At 46.4% G+C, this 22,170-nt stretch overlaps 1 protein-coding gene across 5 annotated transcripts in view; it reads right to left on the bottom strand.

The window, feature by feature from the left end:
• Positions 1 to 21,382, bottom strand: part of DYNC1I1 (dynein cytoplasmic 1 intermediate chain 1) — a 261,497-nt gene extending 240,115 nt beyond the window's left edge. For 2 of the 5 annotated variants that reach the window (XM_083189465.1, XM_083189466.1), the window contains exons 1-2: positions 21,048 to 21,378; positions 8,901 to 9,137 (exon numbers count right to left, since the gene is read on the bottom strand). In XM_083189465.1, the coding sequence (XP_083045591.1) occupies positions 8,901 to 9,128 (228 nt within the window). In that variant the 5' untranslated portion in view covers positions 9,129 to 9,137; positions 21,048 to 21,378. Of the gene's footprint in view, positions 1 to 8,900; positions 9,138 to 21,047 lie in introns of all 5 variants that reach the window. The other 3 variants (XM_083189467.1, XM_083189468.1, XM_083189469.1) reach the window with 2 other exon arrangements.
• Positions 21,383 to 22,170: the final 788 nt, after the last annotated feature.

Below are 22,170 nucleotides of genomic sequence, written 5' to 3'. Positions count from 1 at the left end.
CCCATTATACATATGCCACACACCGTGATGTCCATTATACATATGCCCCACACCGTGATGCCCATTATACATATGCCCCACACCGTGATGCCCATTATACATATGCCCCACACCGTGATGCTCATTATACATATGCCCCACCGTGATGCCCATTATACATATGCCCCACACCGTGATGCCATTATACATATGCCCCGCTCCGTAACAGTTATTATACATATGCCACACAGAGATGCCCATTATACATATGCCACAGAGATGTGTGTATATATATATATATATATTATATAATATATATATATATAGATTATATATATATATATAGATTATATATATATATAGATTATATATCTATATATATATATAATCAATATATATATATATAATCTATATATATATATATATATATATATATATAATCTATATATATATATATATATATATATATATGTCCATATAGACCGCACTCTCACTTTAAAGAAGACAACACTGGGGTGTTCAGAAAGAGGTATATATGCCATTACTCATATATCCTCATACATAGTCCAATGCGTCCCTGTGGTTCCCCGCAGGGTCACTGAACACTCTCCAAAGGAAAATAAATCCAATTTCTCAGTCGAAGAATAGATAAATAATCAATTGGTGATTTTAATTCAATAAAGTAAATACATCCTGCTCCGACGTTTCGGTCATAACCTGACCTTTTTCAAGGAGCTTTCAGAGGATGCATCAAGGAAACAACAACGCGGTGCCTCAGCCCAGGAGCGGGAGAACAGCTGTTCTCCCGCTCCTGGGCTGAGGCACCGCGTTGTTGTTTCCTTGATGCATCCTCTGAAAGCTCCTTGAAAAAGGTCAGGTTATGACCGAAACGTCGGAGCAGGATGTATTTACTTTATTGAATTAAAATCACCAATTGATTATTTATCTATTCTTCGACTGAGAAATTGGATTTATTTTCCTTTGGAGAGTGTTCAGTGACCCTGCGGGGAACCACAGGGACGCATTGGACTATATATATATATATATATATATATATATATATATATATATATATATATATATATATAGAGAGAGATTATATATATATATATATATATATATATATATATCCATACAGGGAAATAGTATCCACAGAGCGCACTCACCAGACTTCAGAAAAGAGAGTTTAAAACTTCCAAACTTCCAAACTTTAATTCATCCTCTTAAAATTCAACATGAAGAACTCTCTTTTCTGAAGTCTGGTGAGTGCGCTCTGTGGATACTATTTCCCTGTATGGATATGGATTGGCACACTTAGGATCCCCTCTGTGAAGCCTGGGCTCATCTGGCACCCCAGCAAGCGTCTCCAGGAATATTGTGAGTGCTGCTTTATACTTTGGATATATATATATATATATATATATTTATATATATATATACAAATACATCATAGAAATTAAGCCAGGCAGAGGAGAGGAGACAAGTGTACTTACTACTTGTTTTTAGACTGGGTGCACCGGGTGTTTTCTGTGTCAGTGTGTCAGACTCAGCACTTGTTCAGTGAGCTCAGCCTCTGAGCTCCTCCGGCTCCACACTGCACCTTCCCCTTCCTGTTGTTGTCAGACTCTCTCCCACAAGCAGGCTGCAGCATCCGGTCCCAGCTGCTGCAGTCTGCAGATCCAGGCAGGAGACCTGCGAGATGATGACATCATCTCGCGAGAGTCTCTCTGCACGGAAGCACCGCAGCGGTGGAATGCCGCTGCCTGCACAACACACTACACACAGTGCAGTGTGTGATAGTAAGAAGCCCCCCGCTCACCGCGGCCTCTCCTTTGATGTACCGCCGCCCACGCTCCAAGTCCCGACTCCCGCTACAAGGAACCCGCACCACTTGGAGATAAAAAAAAAAAATGTTTTTTATGTGTTCTCGGGCCCCGGGCCCCCTGATAGGCCCGGGCCCAGGTAAAATGTACCCTCCCCCCCCCCCTCTCGGCGGCCATGCCTGCAAGCCACACACAGCACTCAAACACATTGGAAGCTTATCTTTCTATACTTAAAGGTTTGTTTAATTTAAGGTAAGAATCTTTTTTAAGACCTGCTTGTATATGCTAAGGTAGGTATTTGTTAAACAGTTATACACATTCACTACGTGCTTTCATAGACTTTACACAGTAGCACACTCAATCTACACAAGTCGACATGTGTCAACGTGTTCACTCTAATACAAACATAGGTTTTGTATTTATGATGCAATAACATAAACCACATCTAACACCTACAAAGGATGTTTCAGCAATGTTTTAAGCCCATGCCCACTATTTTGCACATTAATTAATTCAATCAATTAATTAATTTTCATAATTATAGTTGAAAGGCAAGATTTGCAGGTCCATATATGTGAAGGGTATGTCAGCGTACACGGACGTACGCTCACTCTCACGAGCGGTGACATAAGCTGAGTTTTCTATTGAAAACAATAGGGACCCGTCCGTGCAAGCTGGCGTACGCTCAGATAGCCGCAAGAAGTCGGTGGGAAGACGGACGAGAGACGTCCGTAAACGGTGGCGTACGCTCAATTGTACGACAGTTGTCGGAGTGTAAGGGCTGGCCCGTCCGTGTACATTGGCGTACGCTCAATTGTACGCCACTCCCCTTTGACGTTGTTTCTGGCCGTACGTATGCGGCTGAGTTGTGGGTGGACTTAACCCCAACGGCCGCGTATGGATAGCGTACGTTAATAGCGAACGTACGCAGGTTTGGCCGCTACGATCAGAATAACCTCCATTGTTACAAGATGTCCAAAGAGTACAACCCCAGGAAGATTTGTACATGGAGTAAAATAAAAAGGGAGGATAAAGAAAGAGGAAGGAGAACAAATATAAGGTGACAGATGGGTTTTGCGGGGAGGAAGGGAGGGGGAGTATTGGGAGGTGCAGGGGGTGAGGATATGATGTAAGGGTTGGGTTGTATGGATTTAAAATGATCCTAAGGGAAGCGAGGAAGGTCAAGATAGGGGGGAGCTAGATGTACAGTGGAAGGCGAACATACAGTCAGTCTCAAGCAAGTCCAGGGAGAGGGAGGCTTCTTGAAGCATACCATGGTTCCCATACTTTGTGGTACCTCTCCACTGTGTTATTTTGGAGGCTAGTTATATATTCCATTTTGGAGACATACCAGATTCGATTTAGTAATTCTTGATAGGATGGGGGAGCAGGATTTTTCCAAGCCTTAGCGACCTGGAGTTTAGCAGCACAGGTGATGTGGAGAATCACTTTGTTAGAAGGAGTGGGTACTTGATCGACTGGGGCGCACAGGAGCATTGTGGACGGGTTTAGGGGGGGCAATCTGGTAGAGCTGAGTTTATGACAGACTGGACCATGACCCAAAATGGCCTAATACGTGGACAGGTCCACCAAGTGTGGAAGAAAGATCCTTCGCAACCGCATAGTCGCCAGCATGAGTTGGGGACCGAGGGGTACATAGTGTGTAGGCGAGTAGGGACGAGGTACCACCTAGTGTAGATTTTGTATGAGGTTTCCTTAATAGCTACGCTAATGGAACACTTAGAGATAGTCAGACGAATCAAATCCCATGTATCCTCTCCCAGAGAGGTCCCAAGGTCTGTTTCCCAAGCAATTTTATGGGGTTCTAACTTCTAAGGAGGGGCTATCCAAAGTGAGAATAGAGTGATATAAATGCGATATGATACCTTTATCCAGAGGTCTGTGGGAGCATAGACTTTCCATAGGTGCGGGGTTTCTGAGAGGGCTAGACTCTGAGATAGAGGAGGTAACAAAGCTCCGGATTTGGAGGAACTGGTAGAAAAGGGAGTGAGGAAGGTGGTGTTTCTCCTGGTGCTCAGCAAAGGAGAGCAATACATTCTTGTCGTGAACATGTCTAAAGCGAGTTATGCCTGCTGCGGACCAAGTGGAGGCCATATGCAAGGATTTTCTGGGGGGGGGAACGCGGGGTGCTGCCAAAGAGGGGTCTGTGGAGAGGGATAAGTATAGAGAGAGAGCTTGGTGACAAGCAAGTCCCAGGTGTTGAGGGTAAGGGATATTGTGGGCACAGATAGAGCTGATGCTGGTCTGTGTTGGCGTGGGACCCAGGGAAGGTGGGAGATAGAGAGCACATCAGCGAGATCAGATTCCAAATCAACCCATCTTTTTACATTCCGGGGAGAGTGCCATGCGACCATTTGACTGAGCCTGGATGCGTGGTTGTATTTGGAGAGCATAGGGAGACCCAAGCCGCCCGTGGATGGGTTCTTGGATAGGATCTCTCGGCGAATACGGGGTTTTCTAGAATTCCAGACAAATTTACAATAGGAGGCTTGTAAGGAGGTGAGGACTCCCCTCGGAACGGCGATGGGAAAGGTCTGGAAAAGATAAAGTATTTTGGGGAGTACGGACATTTTTATGACATTTATGCGGCCTATCCAGGAGATAAAAAGTTTACGCCGGCGAGTGAGGTCCTGTTCAATGGCCCGAAAGAGAGGAGGGTAATTGGATTTGTATAGTCCAGCATAGGTTTTTGTCAGGTGGATACCCAGATATTTTATGGAGTCTCTTCGCCATGTAAAGGGGAAGTTAAGTTGAAGATGGTCTAAAGTAGGTTTAGGGATGTGGATGGTGAGCGCCTCAGATTTATCATGGTTAATTTTATAACCTGAGAAGTGGCCGTAAAGGGGGAGTTCTTGAAAAAGGTTAGGGAGGGATATGAGGGGGTTGGTTACGGTTAGGAGGTCATCGTCAGAGAAGAGGGAGAGTTTGTATTGGGAATTACCAACAGAGATGCCTGAAATGTCTGGGTTGGATCTGATCCGACTGGCTAGAGGCTCGATGACTAAAGCAAAAATGAGTGGTGACAGTGGGCAGCCCTGTCTGGTCCCGTTTGTTATACTGAATGATTCTGAGGTTATACCTCCCGCTGAGACTATCGTGGAGGGGTTATAGTAAAGGGCTTGAATGCCCTGCAAGAATTGTCCTTGGAAACCAAACTTGCGCAAGGTGTGAGTCAGAAAAGGCCAGGAAACCCGGTCAAAGGCTTTTTCTGCATCTAAAGCCAGCAATAAAAAGGGGAGCTTAAGAATATTAGCGTGGTGGATTAAATTTACTGTTCGTCTGGTGTTGTCTAGGGCTTGCCGCGTTGGGACAAAACCTACTTGGTCAGGGTGGATGAGGGAAGGGAGAATAGGGTTGAGTCTGTTAGCAAGTATCTTGGCAAAAAGTTGATCTATCAATTTGTAATAAACAAAAAATGTATTAATTACACCTATAACCATACATATAAAAAGATAACTATAAAAACAATTGATCTCCAGCAGTACAAACACAATCCATCAATTATGTTGGCTCGCAATCATATAATTGAATCACACAATCTCCTTTGAAATAAATGGCTCTTTATCCATCAAATTTATTGAACCAGTTCAAAATATCTCCAACCAGAGAATAAATGACTTTTTAGCAGCTTTAATTATGTATAGTTCCTGTGCCTTTAAGGACCTCGTAAGTTTCCAAATGGCATGCAAACATTCTAGTTTGTTATTTTTACCATAGTCCGCATAGATATGTGAGTTGACGTCCGTGAGGAATAGATGTTACTTGAATGGGAGATAAGCAGCCTTGCCCGCTGCAACCGGCGGGGCTCTGTTGTACTTGGAGCCTCCGTCGGGAGCAGACTGTCCGTCTCCCGTCTCTCACTTAACCTCTCTGTGCCGAGGAAGGATGTCACTCACCGGCCCGTTGTTAGTTGCTGCGGAGATCGCCGCTGGTCACTCCCAGCGTGCGGCCTAAAGAAGCGGGGGTCCAAGGACCAGGTTGGATGGAGTAGAAGAAGGAGCTGGCTTGGGGATAGTGAAGGTAGAGCTGGACTCCACGTGCTTGACGCATTTCTCCGTCCACAATAGCTGACGGTTTCCGCAGAAGCTTCTGAGGAATCCGTCAGCTATTGTGGACGGAGAAACGGTCACAGACTCAGCTGCTGCAAGTCCCATCACAGCATCAACCCCATGTACGAATGAGCGGATGTCATCTGACTGTGTTCCGGTCACAGACTCAGCTGCTGCAAGTCCCATCACAGCATCAATCCCATGTACGAATGAGTTGATGTCATCTGACTGTGCTCCGGTCACACACTCAGCTGCTGCAAGTCCCATCACAGCATCAGCCCTGTGTACACAAGAGCTGATGCTATGTGACTTTGTTCTGGTCACAGACTCAGCTGCTGCAAGTCCCATCACAGCATCAACCCCATGTACGAATGAGTTGATGTCATCTGACTGTGTTCCGGTCACACACTCAGCTGCTGCAAGTCCCATCACAGCATCAACCCCATGTACGAATGAGTTGATGTCATCTGACTGTGTTCCGGTCACACACTCAGCTGCTCTATGTTACTGGAGCTTGGAACCTTTTCATTTCTCATGGCCCTGTTTCTGGAAGCTTGTTGCATATCCAGTAGCTGCAGAACAAGGAAAATAATAATTCTCTACACAAAATAAATTTGCAGATTATAGAATCTTGGAAATTCATGTTATACCAACAGATTACGCACTTGTCATTGCTAATCAAGAATGCCTTTATCGACATAGAATAAAGCTGAATAGACGGTAATTAGTGTCATAGCTTTGTGCTGCCTGCCTCTTTCTTGGATCTGTTCCGTGGAAAAATGCTCATTATACAGAAGATCAAACGAAAATAAGACATCAACGTGTTGAATGAAATATGAAGGGGAGATGGAACAGCGTTTGTCATTTCATAGACTGCGCTAGATATATGACAGCTGATTGGTTGGTTCCGGTAACGTCTTCAGTTGATCACTCTTCAAGGCTTGGTACTTCTCCCCCAATCTGCCCCTGGCCATAAATATTATTTTATTATGGAATCCTGTTTTTTGGGGGGCCCGGCCGGGGTCCTAGAAAGATTTATTTTATTCCTTTCACAGGAAAGGGCCATATATACCTGTGGTTCTGCTGCTGGGCTCCGACACCACAGAAATAAAATAACATTTATGGCCCATCACCTTTATTTGTACTAGTCACTCATGTTTATTGTACAGAATAAATAATATTTCTCAATCCCGGGAATCGCAGGATTGAAAAAATGACCCGGGATATTCAGGGCCCGATTAAAGGTTCCAGGTGCCCTAGGCTAATACACATGTAGCTCCCCTTGTAATGCTGCTATACACAGGTGTATGGGTGCTCAGGGACTCGCCAGTCATACTGCCCATGTGCATGTAACCAAGGCTATGCAACTGGCATTTAGGATCTAATGCTTGTGGTGGGTGAAAGACACTTTGGCTTTAGGATGCCCGGCTGGCGCTGTAGCACAATGTACATAAAGTAATGGTCCCATCAGTAAGTTACATTGGCACAGCCATCTGCCAGTCACCTTAAGAACTTAACCCACAACTGTACGTTATGGTATAGATGATAGACTATTTCTAAGTCGACAGTGGCTAGGCCGACACCTAAGAATGGTCAACATAAATTGACATGGGCTGTCCCCGATGCCCCTGGGCGGTGGGCACCGGGCTGATAAATGTTGAAAAATAGAACAAACTAGTGTGTATTGTTGTGAATCTACAAGTCACAGAAAGCCTGCACCGCATGCAGGGACTTGGAGAACCACAAGTCCTAGCATGCGGGGCATTAAAGGGTCTGCTGGGACTTGTAGTTCTACAACAGTACAAATAATGGGGGGGGGGAACACATACACATACATTACCTATGGGTCCGCCGATGGCCTGTCCTCTTGTTCATGTAGAATCCCAACGAGTATCTGTTGAGGGAAAACAATTGCCAGACGCCTCCCGGATCACGCTGTCTTCTCCAGCTGGCAGCACCCCTGTGAGAGCAGCCCAAATGTTTGTTTACCTTTGTCAACCCAATGCCCCCGCCCAAGGGGCATCGGGGACAGCACCAGGCTTCAGCCTGGGCAGGTAAATTTTGGAGGACGGGATCCCTTCATTGGGGGGGTCCCCACTTCCCCAGAATCCCTGCCCAGGCTGACTATTCAAGGAGTAAATGCTTTGGCCAGGGGGGCCTTGTATAAAAAGTATCCCTCGATTTGTTGGCTGGTTGGGCCCGGTGCTGGTTCTTGAAATACGGGGGGACCCCTATTAATTTTGTCCCCCGTATTTTGGGAACCCTGGTGCTGGTTTTATAAACATCAAGGGGGACCCTGTTTGATTTGCCCCATGATTTTTTAAACCAGGACCAAATCTTTGAGCCCGGGGCTGGTTATGCTCTGGAGGGGGGACCCCACACCCTTTTTTTTTTTTTTTTTTAAACAAAAAATGCACATTACCATGTCTCCAAAATCACACATGTCCACAAATTCGCACATTTTCATGACTAAAAATCACGCTTTTCACCTGCAAATTCGCATCTCATTAAATAGTCGATGTTTTTAACAAAAATCCCGATTTCAGTAAAATGCGATATTGTGCGATTTTAGAACCTTACTAAAAATCGCATCCCATTAAATGTCACCCTGAATATCTGACACTCCGACCAGGTCGATAGTCTAGTGTCCACATTCTAAATATTCATATACAGTACCTGGCAACCACTATATTTATGGTGGGTGTCGGATGACTGCACGGCATGGGGATCCCGACAGTCAGTATCCCGATATTGGAATCCTGACTGCAGGGGGATCCCGTCTGACAGGGGCTATTCTCCCTAGTAGGGGTCCACAACCTCATAGAGGGAGAATAGAACCTGTGGCAAGCTCAGCGAACCCGCAAGGGGCGTCTTTGTGCTCATCCCCCTGTCAGAGCACCGGCAGTCGGGATTCCGCCGTCTGGCCATCGGGATCCCCCTATCGGACCGCCATACCACACCCATTTATGGTATGGAATGTTGCTATTTACTGATTGCGCTGTTATTGGTTACTATATGAACGCCTTACCTGTAGTTTATCAGGTGCTGCAGTCTCCGGAACACTAGACTGTGCAGCTACAGGGGATTCTGGGACCTCCTCCTTGAGACGTCTTCCTGGCCGCTTTGTTGGCACAACCCGACCTAATTTGTCCTGTGGCTTTGCCGCTTTGTCCTGGCTGCTGCTGCCTGCAGACGCTGTACTCTCTGGCTTCTTCAGATCTCTTTTCTCTTTTGAAACTTTTCTTTTTGGGGGCATCACAAAAACCTGATGAAAAGATGTAATAATATCTTTCAAAAAGATGAAATACGAAGACGAGAAACTAATGGTTTATAGAATATTTGGGGATAGGGTAAATAGTTGTTGCCTGTAACTAATCAAAACCTTAGCAGCTGTCCTATATTTGTCTTATCTTGATGTATTATCCTTGGCGAAGTGGCTAAAGTTCAAGGGTTAAAGTGTGTGTGTGGGGGGTGCACCTCCACCATGACACTGCACAGTAATTCTAACCCAAAAAAATTTATAGTTTGCAGTGTGGGGTACCAAACACCCTACCACTGGCCCTGGCTCTGCCTAATGGGGGAAAGGAAGGGGGGTGAATTAAGTGGCAGAGGGAAATGAGTTCCACCACCTGACCAGGACAACTTTAAGCCCTGCTAATATTGAAGAAGTGTTGGCTCAGTTAACAATGGAGAGATACAGGGAGGGATATACCAAGCATGTGTGGTTCATCCTGCCACGCATTGCAGTCATACTAATCCCATATGTACTAACATTTGCAAGTAATACCTGAAAGTAGAGCCCCTCCCCAAAAAAGCTGCCCATTGCGATGCCAGCACTGGATTTCGGCCTAGGAGTCCCTCTGTGCATGGCGGCAGCAGGGGTGCTGATAAGTATCTGATCGAATCGCTCCAGAACACAATGTGGAAAGAAGCCCACATATTTCTATAGGGTAACGCCAGCAAAAGCTGGCGCTGCCCTCTGCAACATTTCCGGTACATCCTGTACATTCTGCTCCTATCAACTGCCAACTGTTGCAGCATCTAGGCCTTTGAGTGGCGATCGGCAATATTGAAGCACCGGAACAGCCTAGTCACAGTAAGTTAGGAGAAGGAAGAATGTACAGGACATCAGCAAGACTTCCACGTGGTCTCCTCATCGGTGTGAGTGAGTGGGTCTTGTATTAACAAAATTATGAGAGTGGATCAACAGTTTAGTGGAGTTCCAAGGAGGAGCAGTAGTGTGCACCAAGGAGGAGCAGTAGTGTGCACCAAGGAGGAGCAGTAGTGTGCACCAAGGAGGAACAATAGTGTGTACAAAAGAGAAGCAGAGCAGCAGTATGCACCAAGGAGGAGCAGTAGTGTGCACCAAGGAGGAGCAGTAGTGTGCACAAAGGAGGAACAGTAGTGTGCACCAAGGAGGAGCAGTAGTGTGCACCAAGGAGGAGCAGTAGTGTGCACCAAGAAGGAGCAGTAGTGTGCACCAAGGAGGAGCAGTAGTGTGCACCAAGGAGGAGCAGTAGTGTGCACCAAGGAGAAGCAGTAGTGTGTACCAAAGAGGAGCAGAGCAGTAGTATGCACCAAGGAGGAGCACTAGTGTTCACCAAGGAGGAGCAGTAGTGTGCACCAAGGAGGAGCAGTAGTGTGCACCAAGGAGGAGCAGTAGTGTGTACCAAAGAGGAGCAGAGCAGTAGTATGCACCAAGGAGGAGCACTCGTGTTCACCAAGGAGGAGCAGTAGTGTGCACCAAGGAGGAGCAGTAGTGTGTGCCAAAGAGGAGCACAGCAGTAGTATGCACCAAGGAGGAGCAGTAGTGTGCACCAAGGAGGAGCAGTAGTATGCACCAAGGAGGAGCAGTAGTGTGCATCAAATAGGAGCAGTAGTGTGCACCAAGGAGGAGCAGTAGTGTGCACCAAGGAGGAGCAGTAGTGTGCACCAAGGAGGGGCGGTAGTGTGTACCAAGGAGGAGCAGTAGTGTGCACCAAATAGGAGCAGTAGTATACACCAAGTAGGGGCGGTAGTGTGCACTAAGGAGGAACAGTAGTATGCACCAAGGAGGAGCAGTAGTGTGCACCAAATAGGAGCAGTAATGTGCACCAAGGAGGATCAGTAATGTGCACCAAGGAGGAGCAGTAGTGTGCACCAAGGAGGAGCAGTAGTGTGCACCAAGGAGGAGCAGTAGTGTGTACAAAAGAGGAGCAGAGCAGCAGTATGCACCAAGGAGGAGCAGTAGTGTGCACCAAGGAGGAACAGTAGTGTGCACCAAGGAGGAGCAGTAGTGTGCACCAAGGAGGAGCAGTAGTGTGCACCAAGAAGGAGCAGTAGTGTAGTGTGCACCAAGGAGGAGCAGTAGTGTGCACCAAGAAGGAGCAGTAGTGTGCACCAAGGAGGAGCAGTAGTGTGTACCAAGGAGGAGCAGTAGTGTGCACCAAGGAGAAGCAGTAGTGTGTACCAAAGAGGAGCAGTGCAGTAGTATGCACCAAGGAGGAGCACTAGTGTTCACCAATGAGGAGCAGTAGTGTGCACCAAGGAGGAGCAGTAGTGTGTACCAAAGAGGAGCAGAGCAGTAGTATGCACCAAGGAGGAGCACTAGTGTTTACCAAGGAGGAGCAGTAGTATGCACCAAGGAGGAGCAGTAGTATGCACCAAGGAGGAGCAGTAGTATGCACCAAGGAGGAGCAGTAGTGTGCATCAAATAGGAGCAGTAGTATGCACCAAGGAGGAGCAGTAGTGTGCACCAAATAGGAGCAGTAGTATACACCAAGGAGGGGCGGTAGTGTGCACCAAGGAGGAACAGTAGTATGCACCAAGGAGGAGCAGTAGTGTGCACCAAATAGGAGCAGTAATATGCACCAAGGAGGAGCAGTAATGTGCACCAAGGAGGAGCAGTAGTGTGCACCAAGGAGGAACAGTAGTGTGCACCAATGAGGAGCAGTAGTGTGTACAAAAGAGGAGCAGAGCAGTAGTGTGCACCAAGGAGGAGCAGTAGTGTGCACCAAGGAGGAGCAGTAGTGTGCACCAAGGAGGAGCAGTAGTGTGCACCAAGGAGGAGCAGTAGTGTGCACCAAGGAGAAGCAGTAGTGTGTACCAAAGAGGAGCAGAGCAGTAGTATGCACCAAGGAGGAGCAGTAGTGTGCACCAAGGAGGAGCAGTAGTGTGCACCAAGGAGGAGCAGTAGTGTACACCATGGAGGAGCGGTAGTGTGCACCAAGGAGGAGGGTAGTGTGCACCAAGGAGGAGCGGTAGTGTGCACCAAGGAGGGGCGGTAGTGTGCACCAAGGAGGAGCGGTAGTGTGCACCAAGGAGGAGCGGTAGTGTGCACCAAGGAGGAGCAGTAGTGTGCACCAAGGAGAAGCAGTAGTGTATACCAAAGAGGAGCAGAGCAGTAGTATGCACCAAGGAGGAGCACTAGTGTTCACCAAGGAGGAGCACTAGTGTTCACCAAGGAGGAGCAGTAGTGTGCACCAAGGAGGAGCAGTAGTGTACACCAAGGAGGAGCGGTAGTGTGCACCAAGGAAGAGCAGTAGTGTGCACCAAGGAGGGGTGGTAGTGTGCACCAAGCAGGAGCAGTATTGTGCACCAAGCAGGAGCAGTAGTGTGCACCAAATAGGAGCAGTAGTATACACAAAGCAGGAGCGGTAGTGTGTAGGCTGATGTACAGAGGAGTGAGGCTGTGACCCAGGCAAGGTCAGAGTAGCAGACAACGTTTGGCAAGTCTGGTAAAATTGTGCAGTATTTCAGGATTTACAAAGCATAGGGCAGAGTGTGACTGTCATGGAGTCGTAAGAAAGCTGATACTGTGAATGTAAAGGGTTGTACTATAGTAATCTTCCCACATGGTTCTGGGATACCGCAGCAGATATCTCCAAAAGATACCCGTGGGCTACCAATTTTACCAGTGATGGATGCTCATTGGCTGCTTTAACAACTACATTTTCACATTGAGAATTTAGGCAACCGCAATGTATCACATCCGCATTAAACATACTGATTGTGATAGAGGCCTTTCCTAAAGAACCCGGTTACATGTTACTACTATTCTATTCTATTACAGAAAACACAGCAACTCATCCTCATTGCAAACAGAACTTCGCTCAGTGGCCCCGGTATCATATGCTGCTGCTGACAGCGACATTCTTCCCACTGTGTGGGACAAAGCATCTTCTACTACCCCACTCTCCCGGCCGCACAGCTGACATAGCACACTACCTCCCGCAGATAATGACAGCCAGTACAATGGGCTAGATCATGTTCTACAACCTACTATCAAGTACAATTAGTATGATAATGAGCCTCTTTACTCTTTTACACTGTTATTATTGCGTAACATTGCGGCAACCAACCAGGATGTATCCGCATCCATCAGCTCAGGGAAGATTACTGCAACAATGCTCCTATTGTCTTGTTGCTATGAGTTACAGCATATTATTGCCATTTGTGCATATTAATACTGCTCAGGTAATTGGCTCCTGACAAAAATTAACCCTAGTGTGTACGGTCCATGGGAATATACTGTAGATTGTAAGCTCCACTGGTGCAGCGAGTGATGTAAATGACAAAATGTTCTCTGCACTGTGGTGAGAAATTTGTATGCAACATATAAATGAAGAAATATATTATTACTAACAGTTGTCTCTTGTCTAAATGACATTAAGGGTAATCTTTGTATGCATTGGATGTCCTCTTAGAGGACCAAATATGTGGGCACTGAAGTGTACCGGGTTGGTTGAATATTTGGCCTGCGAGTGTACCGGGTTGGCCGAATATTTGGGCACTGAATATACCCGGTTGGCTGAATATGTGGCCACTGTAGTGTACCGGGTTGGCCGTTTATGTGGCCACTGAAGTGTACCGGGTTGGCCGAATATGTGGCCACTGAAGTGTACCGGGTTGGCCGAATATGTGGCCACTGAAGTGTACCGGGTTGGCCGAATATGTGGCCACTGAAGTGTACCGGGTTGGCCGAATATGTGGCCACTGAAGTGTACCGGGTTGGCCGAATATGTGGCTACTGTACTGTACCGGGTTGGCCGAATATGTGGCCACTGAAGTGTACCGGGTTGGCCGAATATGTGGCCACTGTAGTGTACCGGGTTGGCCGAATATGTGGCCACTGAAGTGTATCGGGTTGGCCGAATATGTGGCTACTGTAGTGTACCGGGTTGGCCGAATATGTGGCCACTGAAGTGTATCGGGTTGGCCGAATATGTGGCTACTGTAGTGTACCGGGTTGGCCGAATATATGGCCACTGAAGTGTACCGGGTTGGCCGAATATGTTGCCACTGAACTGTACCGGGTTGGCCGAATATGTGGCCACTGAAGTGTACCGGGTTAGCCGAATATGTGGCCACTGAAGTGTATCCCATTGGCTGTCACCGCTGTAAAGGGTTCTTACTCTTAGTGGTCCAATATGCAGAATATTGTTTTGTTTTTTTAAGCAAATCATTAAACAATAACTAACACACTTTAAATTGTTTATTAATGTGTAATTATTATCAATATATCGTACATATATCGTACATATCATATGACATCTGCCAGCATGTGACACTAATATTTTACCCTAAGTTATAAATGACTTATTTAATTCAATAGGAAAACAGTCAGTTTATCATCTTACATAATCATATTTCACTAGCTAAACAAGCTTTGTGGGTTTTGTGTTTGTATTATATTTATTATTACATGTTAATATACTAAGATCTGCATGTTGGCAGATGTGCGGGGTGTGGGTGGGTGGGTTTGTTCCTTCCAGGAGATTTACCCACTCTTCCGGCAGGCCGGGAGTATTACCAATTTTTAGGAGCTTCACAACTGTTCCAGTTGATTACTCAAGTATGACTGTGACGTAGGGATGGCCATCGTTGCCATTGCCATCGATGGTTGCCATCGATGGCAATTCTGCAACTGGCCATCAATAGTGCTAAACTATGCAATGGATGACCATCGATATTTTTACATATCGATGGTCATCCATTGTGTTTGATTGATTGGCCTTCGGGCCAATCAAAACATGGGGGCGGGGCTTTGCGGGTGTGGGGGGGCGGAGCTATGCTCCGTGTCCCGGCACTTTGAAAAAAAAAACAGCAAAACATCGTTTTGCTGTTCCATCGATGGAGGGAAACCATCTGGTTCTCCCCCATCGATGGCAAAAGTATTCGACATCAGCCATGGACCATCGATGATTTGGAATCATCGATGGTCGATGGCCATCCCTACTGTGACGAGGAACCCGCACAATCTGGATTCATGGCTGTGCGACTCCGCAAACATCGGCCTTGCCGGGACTCAGAATAAGGCCCAAAGTGTCATTTTGGATGAAGGACAATTGTTCATCCGAGCTAGTTAAATGTAAGAGGCACCATATATCTTACAGTGCCCCGACGGATGCCAAGTGCTGCCAGCGAGTCTGAAATTTAGCATAAATGAATCCAGGATTTACCACTGTTACTGATAATCTGCTTCAGAAGAATTATTTCCACTTTCTGTTCCAGAGCCTGGTTTGAGGAGATATGATTAAGGATTTAAAAGGAAATTCCGTCTTGACAAAGCATCAGTGTCTGTGCGGCCGCGGAATATGTCTGTGTACATGGGATCTGTCACCAAACCTATCATATAAGTGACATCTAGCCGATCCGTCCTATTTCACGCCTATCAGGAATTCCATGTATGTATCTAAGACATTTCTACTTCTCACACTTGGTAGCTCATCTTGTGTCTGAAAAGTGAATAAACAGGGATCATTCCGCTGTATAATATATAAGGATTTCCCTTTTGTAATATTATAAAAGGTCCATGTAGGTTATGTATTATACTTTTTCATACCTCCCAACTGTCCCGCTTTAAATTTTTTTGGAGACGTTCCTGCACCCCGCCTGGGGTTGGCAGTGTCCCACGGCGGGGGGGCAGTTGGGAGTCCCGCCCTGTCACCCATAAATAGACGCTGTGCACATGTGCACAGCGTCTATTCCTGCAACCCGAGGGGCTGGGAGCACGGAGCCGCTAGCTATGCCCCCACCACGGTGAAAATGGGGGCGTGGCCATGTGGACTAGGCCACACCCCTTGTTGCAATGTCACACCCCCAAATAATGTTGGGAGGTATGTTATACTGCACAATGTTGTATTATATGACTAATATTGCTGTATACGCCTATGTAAAGGTGGAGTTGCCCAACCTAAACCTATTGGGGCTGATGCTGAGAGGGAAGAACGGCCTCCTGCTTAGTATAATATACACATTTCACAAAATAATGCGGATTCAGTCGTCCATGTGTAGAAGCAGAGAGGTACCGTAAGGACCTATTGGCAACGGAATCCGGGTCTGTAGTATGGACCCCTTGCGCCCTGGCTGCCCCCGCTTCCTCTAGCACATGTTACACCATAATGTCTGGGGCAGGCGGTAGAAGATTACTAGAGTAAACAGCGTCCTAAGGGTAAGCCGGCAGCTCTACAGGATGCAAATTGCTGCTCCAAACAGCCAACAAGCCAAATACATATACCACCACCTGCCCTTCCTGCCTGGTTAGCAACACCGGTCAAACACCCATAGTCATAGGGCATTGGCTAGAACCACTTCAGTATTCTGACATTTCCCATCATGCTCTAGGTCTGCATATAGGTCCTGGTCGGACTCTGGCATGTAAATCTGCCCTATACATGTACAGGCACAGATAACAAATTATATGTGACATTCTGCTTTGATGCGCCCAGTTGGAATATTAACTACCATATTAGCGAGCCGCTTCCTCTCACAGTTTAGTGTCTGATTACAGTCTGGAACACTCTGAATTCTCTGCATCACTTATGAATGTACATGCAAAACACATATATGCAAACTTCCCAACTGTCCTGATTTTCGCTGGACAGTCCAGTTGTTTTGTAACTGTTCCAGGTCCCATCTGGGGCTGGCAGTATCCTGCGGTGGAGGGCAGTTGTTGAGCAGGGCAGCGGGTAATATGCACTGCACATCAGCTAGTCACTGAGACAAAGAGGGTGGGGCATGGCCAGCATGACTGTGAGGCCATACCCCCTATTTTCGGGAGGTATGACTAATGTAAAGTATTGTACTTAATTACACATACCTCCCAACTTTTGTCATTATGGAAAGGGACCTGCCACACACAAAGGCCCAAAAAAGGGGACGGAGCTAAGAGGTGAGTGGGCATGGCCTTGGGTAGAGGGGCCTGGCACTGTGATCCCGCTTTTCATCATTTTGGGGGGGTGCCCAGCGCTCCCCTCGCAGCTGGGTAGCCCCTGGAATCTCTTCAGGGATCACCGGCTGCTCTGCAGAGTGCACTGCTAGGGGATGGACACAAACTAGCACACTCTCCCGGAGGCTCCTGACAATCATGTGACACTCTTGGCGTAAGTCTCAAGGAGTTTACTGCTACTGCTGGCCACTTACTGAGTGAAATGGATGTGCAATGCAGCTGATAAATTCACGCTAAAACATCATCACACCTGCAATGCCCCCTTTACAAAGCCCTTCCCCCATGCATAGCTCCCTGCGGTACCAGTCTGGTGGGCAAGTCCCCTGCATACCCCCCTGACCTCAAACACACACACCCCTCAGCCGCACACTTACAGAACACAAGTGGGCAGACCGAGGGGGACCTGAAAATCGATCCACACTAAATCGCATCACCTTGCTATTCAGGGGCGGGGCCTCAATGGTGCAATCATTTCACGATACCCCCATTCCGCCCACCATCCTGCCAACCCCGCTTCAATACAACCACCACTAACCAACATTTTAAAGCTTAAATTAAAGCTTAATTAGCTGCTTGAGATCCACCCAAGAAGATGCCCCAATGCAGACACAGCACCCAGGAATGAGCCAGAGGATGTGCAGCTCTCAAGAATTAAACAAACAGGCAACCATCGGAACATTATCACATCAATGCCACTCAATGGCGGCAAACATCAGAAACGCCACCATCAAATGGTAAAGATATTACCACCAGACTGATGGTTTGTAACCATTGCATTCCGATGTCCATACCTGGAGTGCACGGCCCTCTAACAATTACATATAAAGCAGGGTATAAGTGGAATTATCCTCCTCCTAGACAAAAGTCGAAACAGAATCAATGACAGGTAATAAATAAACATACACATCTGCTAGCATGCTAGTGCGGGGATTTGCATGGCGGTGGGGGGGAGGGGCGAGCATTTGGTGGGGCGACATTTACCAGCTTGCCGGGCATCGAATATACGCAGACTAGCAAGCAGTTCCGAATCAGGCCCTGTGATTGTTTCATTACATCATCCATTCATAGTGAGTGCACTTATTAAACATAAATAATAGATGCAATACAGAAATACAATAATATGCTGTATAAATGCTGCTGTCAGGTACACAGACCCCGGCTCTGACCAAAGTCACAGGAGCATCAAACAACGCACTAACACAATGACCCTCATCATAGCGCAGAACAATGTCATTGGGAGCTGAGATATTTGTGCTGTATTGTCATTTTATTGTATTATAATAATTCAGCATAATTTGATCATTGGAAAGTTTTCACAGACCATCCCTGGTTTGGGGGTGTCCCACGCCCTAGACTTGAACCCCTAGAATGCTAGGACCTGGACGTGGTGGGTACGCCCATTACCCTGGCACAAGATTATGAAAACAAAAATAAATAAATAAACTCTATTTATTGCAAAATATATTACAATGACTAATTACCAATTAGTAATGTCTGAATAGTGTACGGGCATCTGTTTCTCTCTGTGTGTATCGATATAAGCCTCAGCAAGGTAACCTATCATTACATAGGGTGTGAGTCTAGAACACCTCCCTATATAAATTGTAAAGGCTACAAAATGCTTTCCAATGCCAACATCCAATATATCTGCTCCCTCATTCTCCTATCCCTCACACTAGGGATGGAGAACCTTCGGCCCTCCATCTGTTGTGGAACTACACATCCCAGCATGCCTTGTTACAGTTTTGCTATGTGGCCATGCTACATGTATTATTAATACATTATCCTCTTCTTTTAATTGACATAAAGTAAATACAAATAATAAAGTGGCAACTATTGTACGTGGCTAATCTATTGTGACACTGAGGTGGGGCTGCAAAGGGAACATGCAGCATGAATGTTTTTTAAATAAAAAAACTCAAATTACCAACAAGACTAGTTTAGCTGGAGACATACAGTACATAGAACGTACTAGTTACTCCGCGCGAAGCAAAAGCTTCAAAAGCTAGTCTGCTACCTTGTGATTGTCTGAGAGAAAGCGATGTAGTTTCACAAACGGCCAGCAGATGGCAGTGTTTCGCAGACACATGGACACTAGACATATATATATAGAACAGAGTTGCCTACCCTCCCGGAATGGCCGGGAGTCTCCCGAAAATCGGGTCCCGCTCCTGGCCCCCTGGAAGGGTGGGCAACCCTCCCGGATTCAGGGGGGACCACCGCTGCGCCCCCGATCGTGGCATTTAAATACCGCAATCTGCGGGTCTCAGAGGAGGGGGCGGAGCTAAAATTGCAAAATCACGTCATTTTAGCCCCGCCCCCTCCACGGAGATCCGCAAATTTAACCGTTTAACATCGTGGGGGTGGGGTTTAGTGATCTCAAGCTCAAGCCCCACCCCCATAGCAGCTGCTGAAACTCTCCTCTCCGGGCTTCTCCCTCTCTCTCAGTTTGTACCTTGACAAAGGGGTGAAAGCACCTCGAAACATTGGTCATCATCTTGTGAATACACCTGTTTTGTTTTGAAAGTCCTACGAGTGCCGTCGTCTTATTTCAAGTATATATATATATATATATATATATATATATATATATATATCCTTCAAGAAAAGAAGAGGCACTCCAGGACTTTACAAGTCCTGGAGTGCCGCTTCTTTTTTTGAAGGATACAAATTTGCTGTTGAAGGCACCGGGCAAGTTAAATCTATAACAGAGTGCCGGATATACTATATATACGAGATATATAGATATATAATATATATATATATATATATTGCTGTAAAAAAGCAAAAAATGTTAAAGAAACACATGGAAGATTACATGTAAGAATTAGCAGAGCCCTGTGGAGTTGTGTGGTGTCAAATAATTGTGATATGTGTCATGTTAAAGCAATCAGCCGTTAATCCAACCCCAATTCGCCTATTCTGTGTAATTCACACAGGTAATACGATGTGAATTGCGGTATAAATCACACTTTTTGCTCTGAAATTCTGACTCCCCCATGGACCCCACCCAGGGCTGACCAGCCACGGTGCTCATGGTACGGCCTTGTATAAAAAGTGTCAACCTGCTGTGGCATCACACCAGTGGCTGTTGGAGCCTGGGGCTCGTTCGGTCCCCCATATTTTTGGAGCCAGGACCTGTCCAATAGCCTGGGGCTGGTTTCAGACATAGGGGGGGACCCCTACGCTTTTTGTGCCCCATATTTTTGAAACCAGGACAGGCTCAATGAGTCTGTGGCTGGTTTGTATCAGGATGGGGGACCCCATGCCGTATTTGTTTTTTTTAACTACATACCACACACTCCCATGTTTAAAAAAATCGCACATTATCATCACTACAAACCGCTTGTCTAAAAATTGCACATTTACGTTACTAAAAATCACACTATGCAAATTCAATTTCTACCCGGGAAAACGGATTCCATTCCATTTGCGAATCAGGCAAAAATTTGCCGATTTCTAAACATGCGATAAGGCGCAATCTCGGAACCTTACTAAAAAATCTCTTCCTGTTACATCTCGCCCTCAGTATTGTACTGTTAAAGCTACAGTGTGTAATGGCTGAATGCCTGGTGTGACATGGTAGGGACACAGAAGTCAAACTACACAACAAGAAGAGGCCAAACTCATGAAAACTATGCTATTAAAATTCCAAACACAACATAACAACCTACAAACAGCCCATCCTGTTAGGAGTAAGCAGCACATTACACAGCATTACCCACAAATGATGAGTCAAATACGGGGACACTAAAGGCTCCCCCAACTGCACGTCAGTGTTGGGTAACACCGGGCACAGCAGCACCTCTACAGGGAAGGGTGACCCAAAGCTTCATAATCTGACTTTTGACAGCTGAGATCATGTCAAAGTATTATTACAGAAGCTTGTCCATCATTCCCCACTGTGCTGCTGTATTACATGAGGCTGCTAGCTCACAGACATCACACAAGCCAGCCGATATTTACCTTCCTTCCCTGTTATATGGAGATGCTGGAGATGGATTGGGTGGGAACGCTGCAATGAACAAGGGATGAGGCTTGGTCCCTGGTACAGCAGGAATGGATGCTGCTCACTGTAAGTACTGCATGATGCTGCTGCTGGAGAGGAATCCGCTGTCTCATGCTGGCCCCAGCTCAGCTTCATTAGCATCAGCTTATAACCCTTCCCTCTCTCCTCCACCGCCCTTAGCCTGGGAGGGGAGCTCGCTGTCTGACAGTTGTCAATGAGAGGGGCACAAGTTCATCGCACTGTACAGAAATGTGTGTATAGACAGGCGATAACATCTGCTGGCACGTTGCACGCTCATCCTGAACACACCATGCTAGGGACGAATCATTTAAAAAAAATCGATAGTCTATGTCTGTAGTAGGCTGTGCACTCAGTATTACATAAAGCCATTGCTTCCATTCTGTAATGTCGTGGAATCGGCGCCGATGGTGTTTGTGTACACACATGGACGCAGAATCCTTATACGGATGAATAATCTGCAACTGCTAAAAGGCTGGGGTAAGTTTTGATGGTGGCGTTTAAAAAGGTACTAAGGTATATTTGAGAGTCTAAAGATGGTCAAAGTGTGCGTCTCTATCTTGGCACAATGCGGATTCGTGGAGGTACACCATAGAAGCGCTTACTGACAGTTGCACCAGTTGACAGCTGCACCATTCAGCCCCCCAGACCTTCACCATTGAGCCCCCCACACCTGCACCATCCAGCCCCCCCACACGCACCTGCATCATTCTGCTCCTCCATTGCTCCTTATTCCCATTATACCACTGCATATTGCTCCTTATTTACATTCCATTACACCATGTTGCTACTTAAGTACATTTCATCACCCCTTATCGCTCCTTTTTCACATTAAGTCACACCATATTGCTCCTAATTTACATTACACGACACCATTTTGCTCCTTATTCCTGTACTGCTTTTTATTCACAGTACACCATCCCATATTGCTCATTATTCACATTACACCACACTGTTCTTCTCCTTATTCACGTTACTCCACCCCATATTGCTCGTTATTGCAATTACACCACATCCATATTGCTCCCTGTTCACATGAAACTGCACCGTACCACTACTTAT

Source organism: Crinia signifera, chromosome 5, assembly GCF_055691185.1.
Source record: "Crinia signifera chromosome 5, ASM5569118v1, whole genome shotgun sequence".
NCBI classification, from domain to species: domain Eukaryota; kingdom Metazoa; phylum Chordata; class Amphibia; order Anura; family Myobatrachidae; genus Crinia; species Crinia signifera.
The sequence above is the reverse complement of the archived record's forward strand: the minus strand, read 5'-3'. Positions and strand labels throughout refer to the sequence as shown.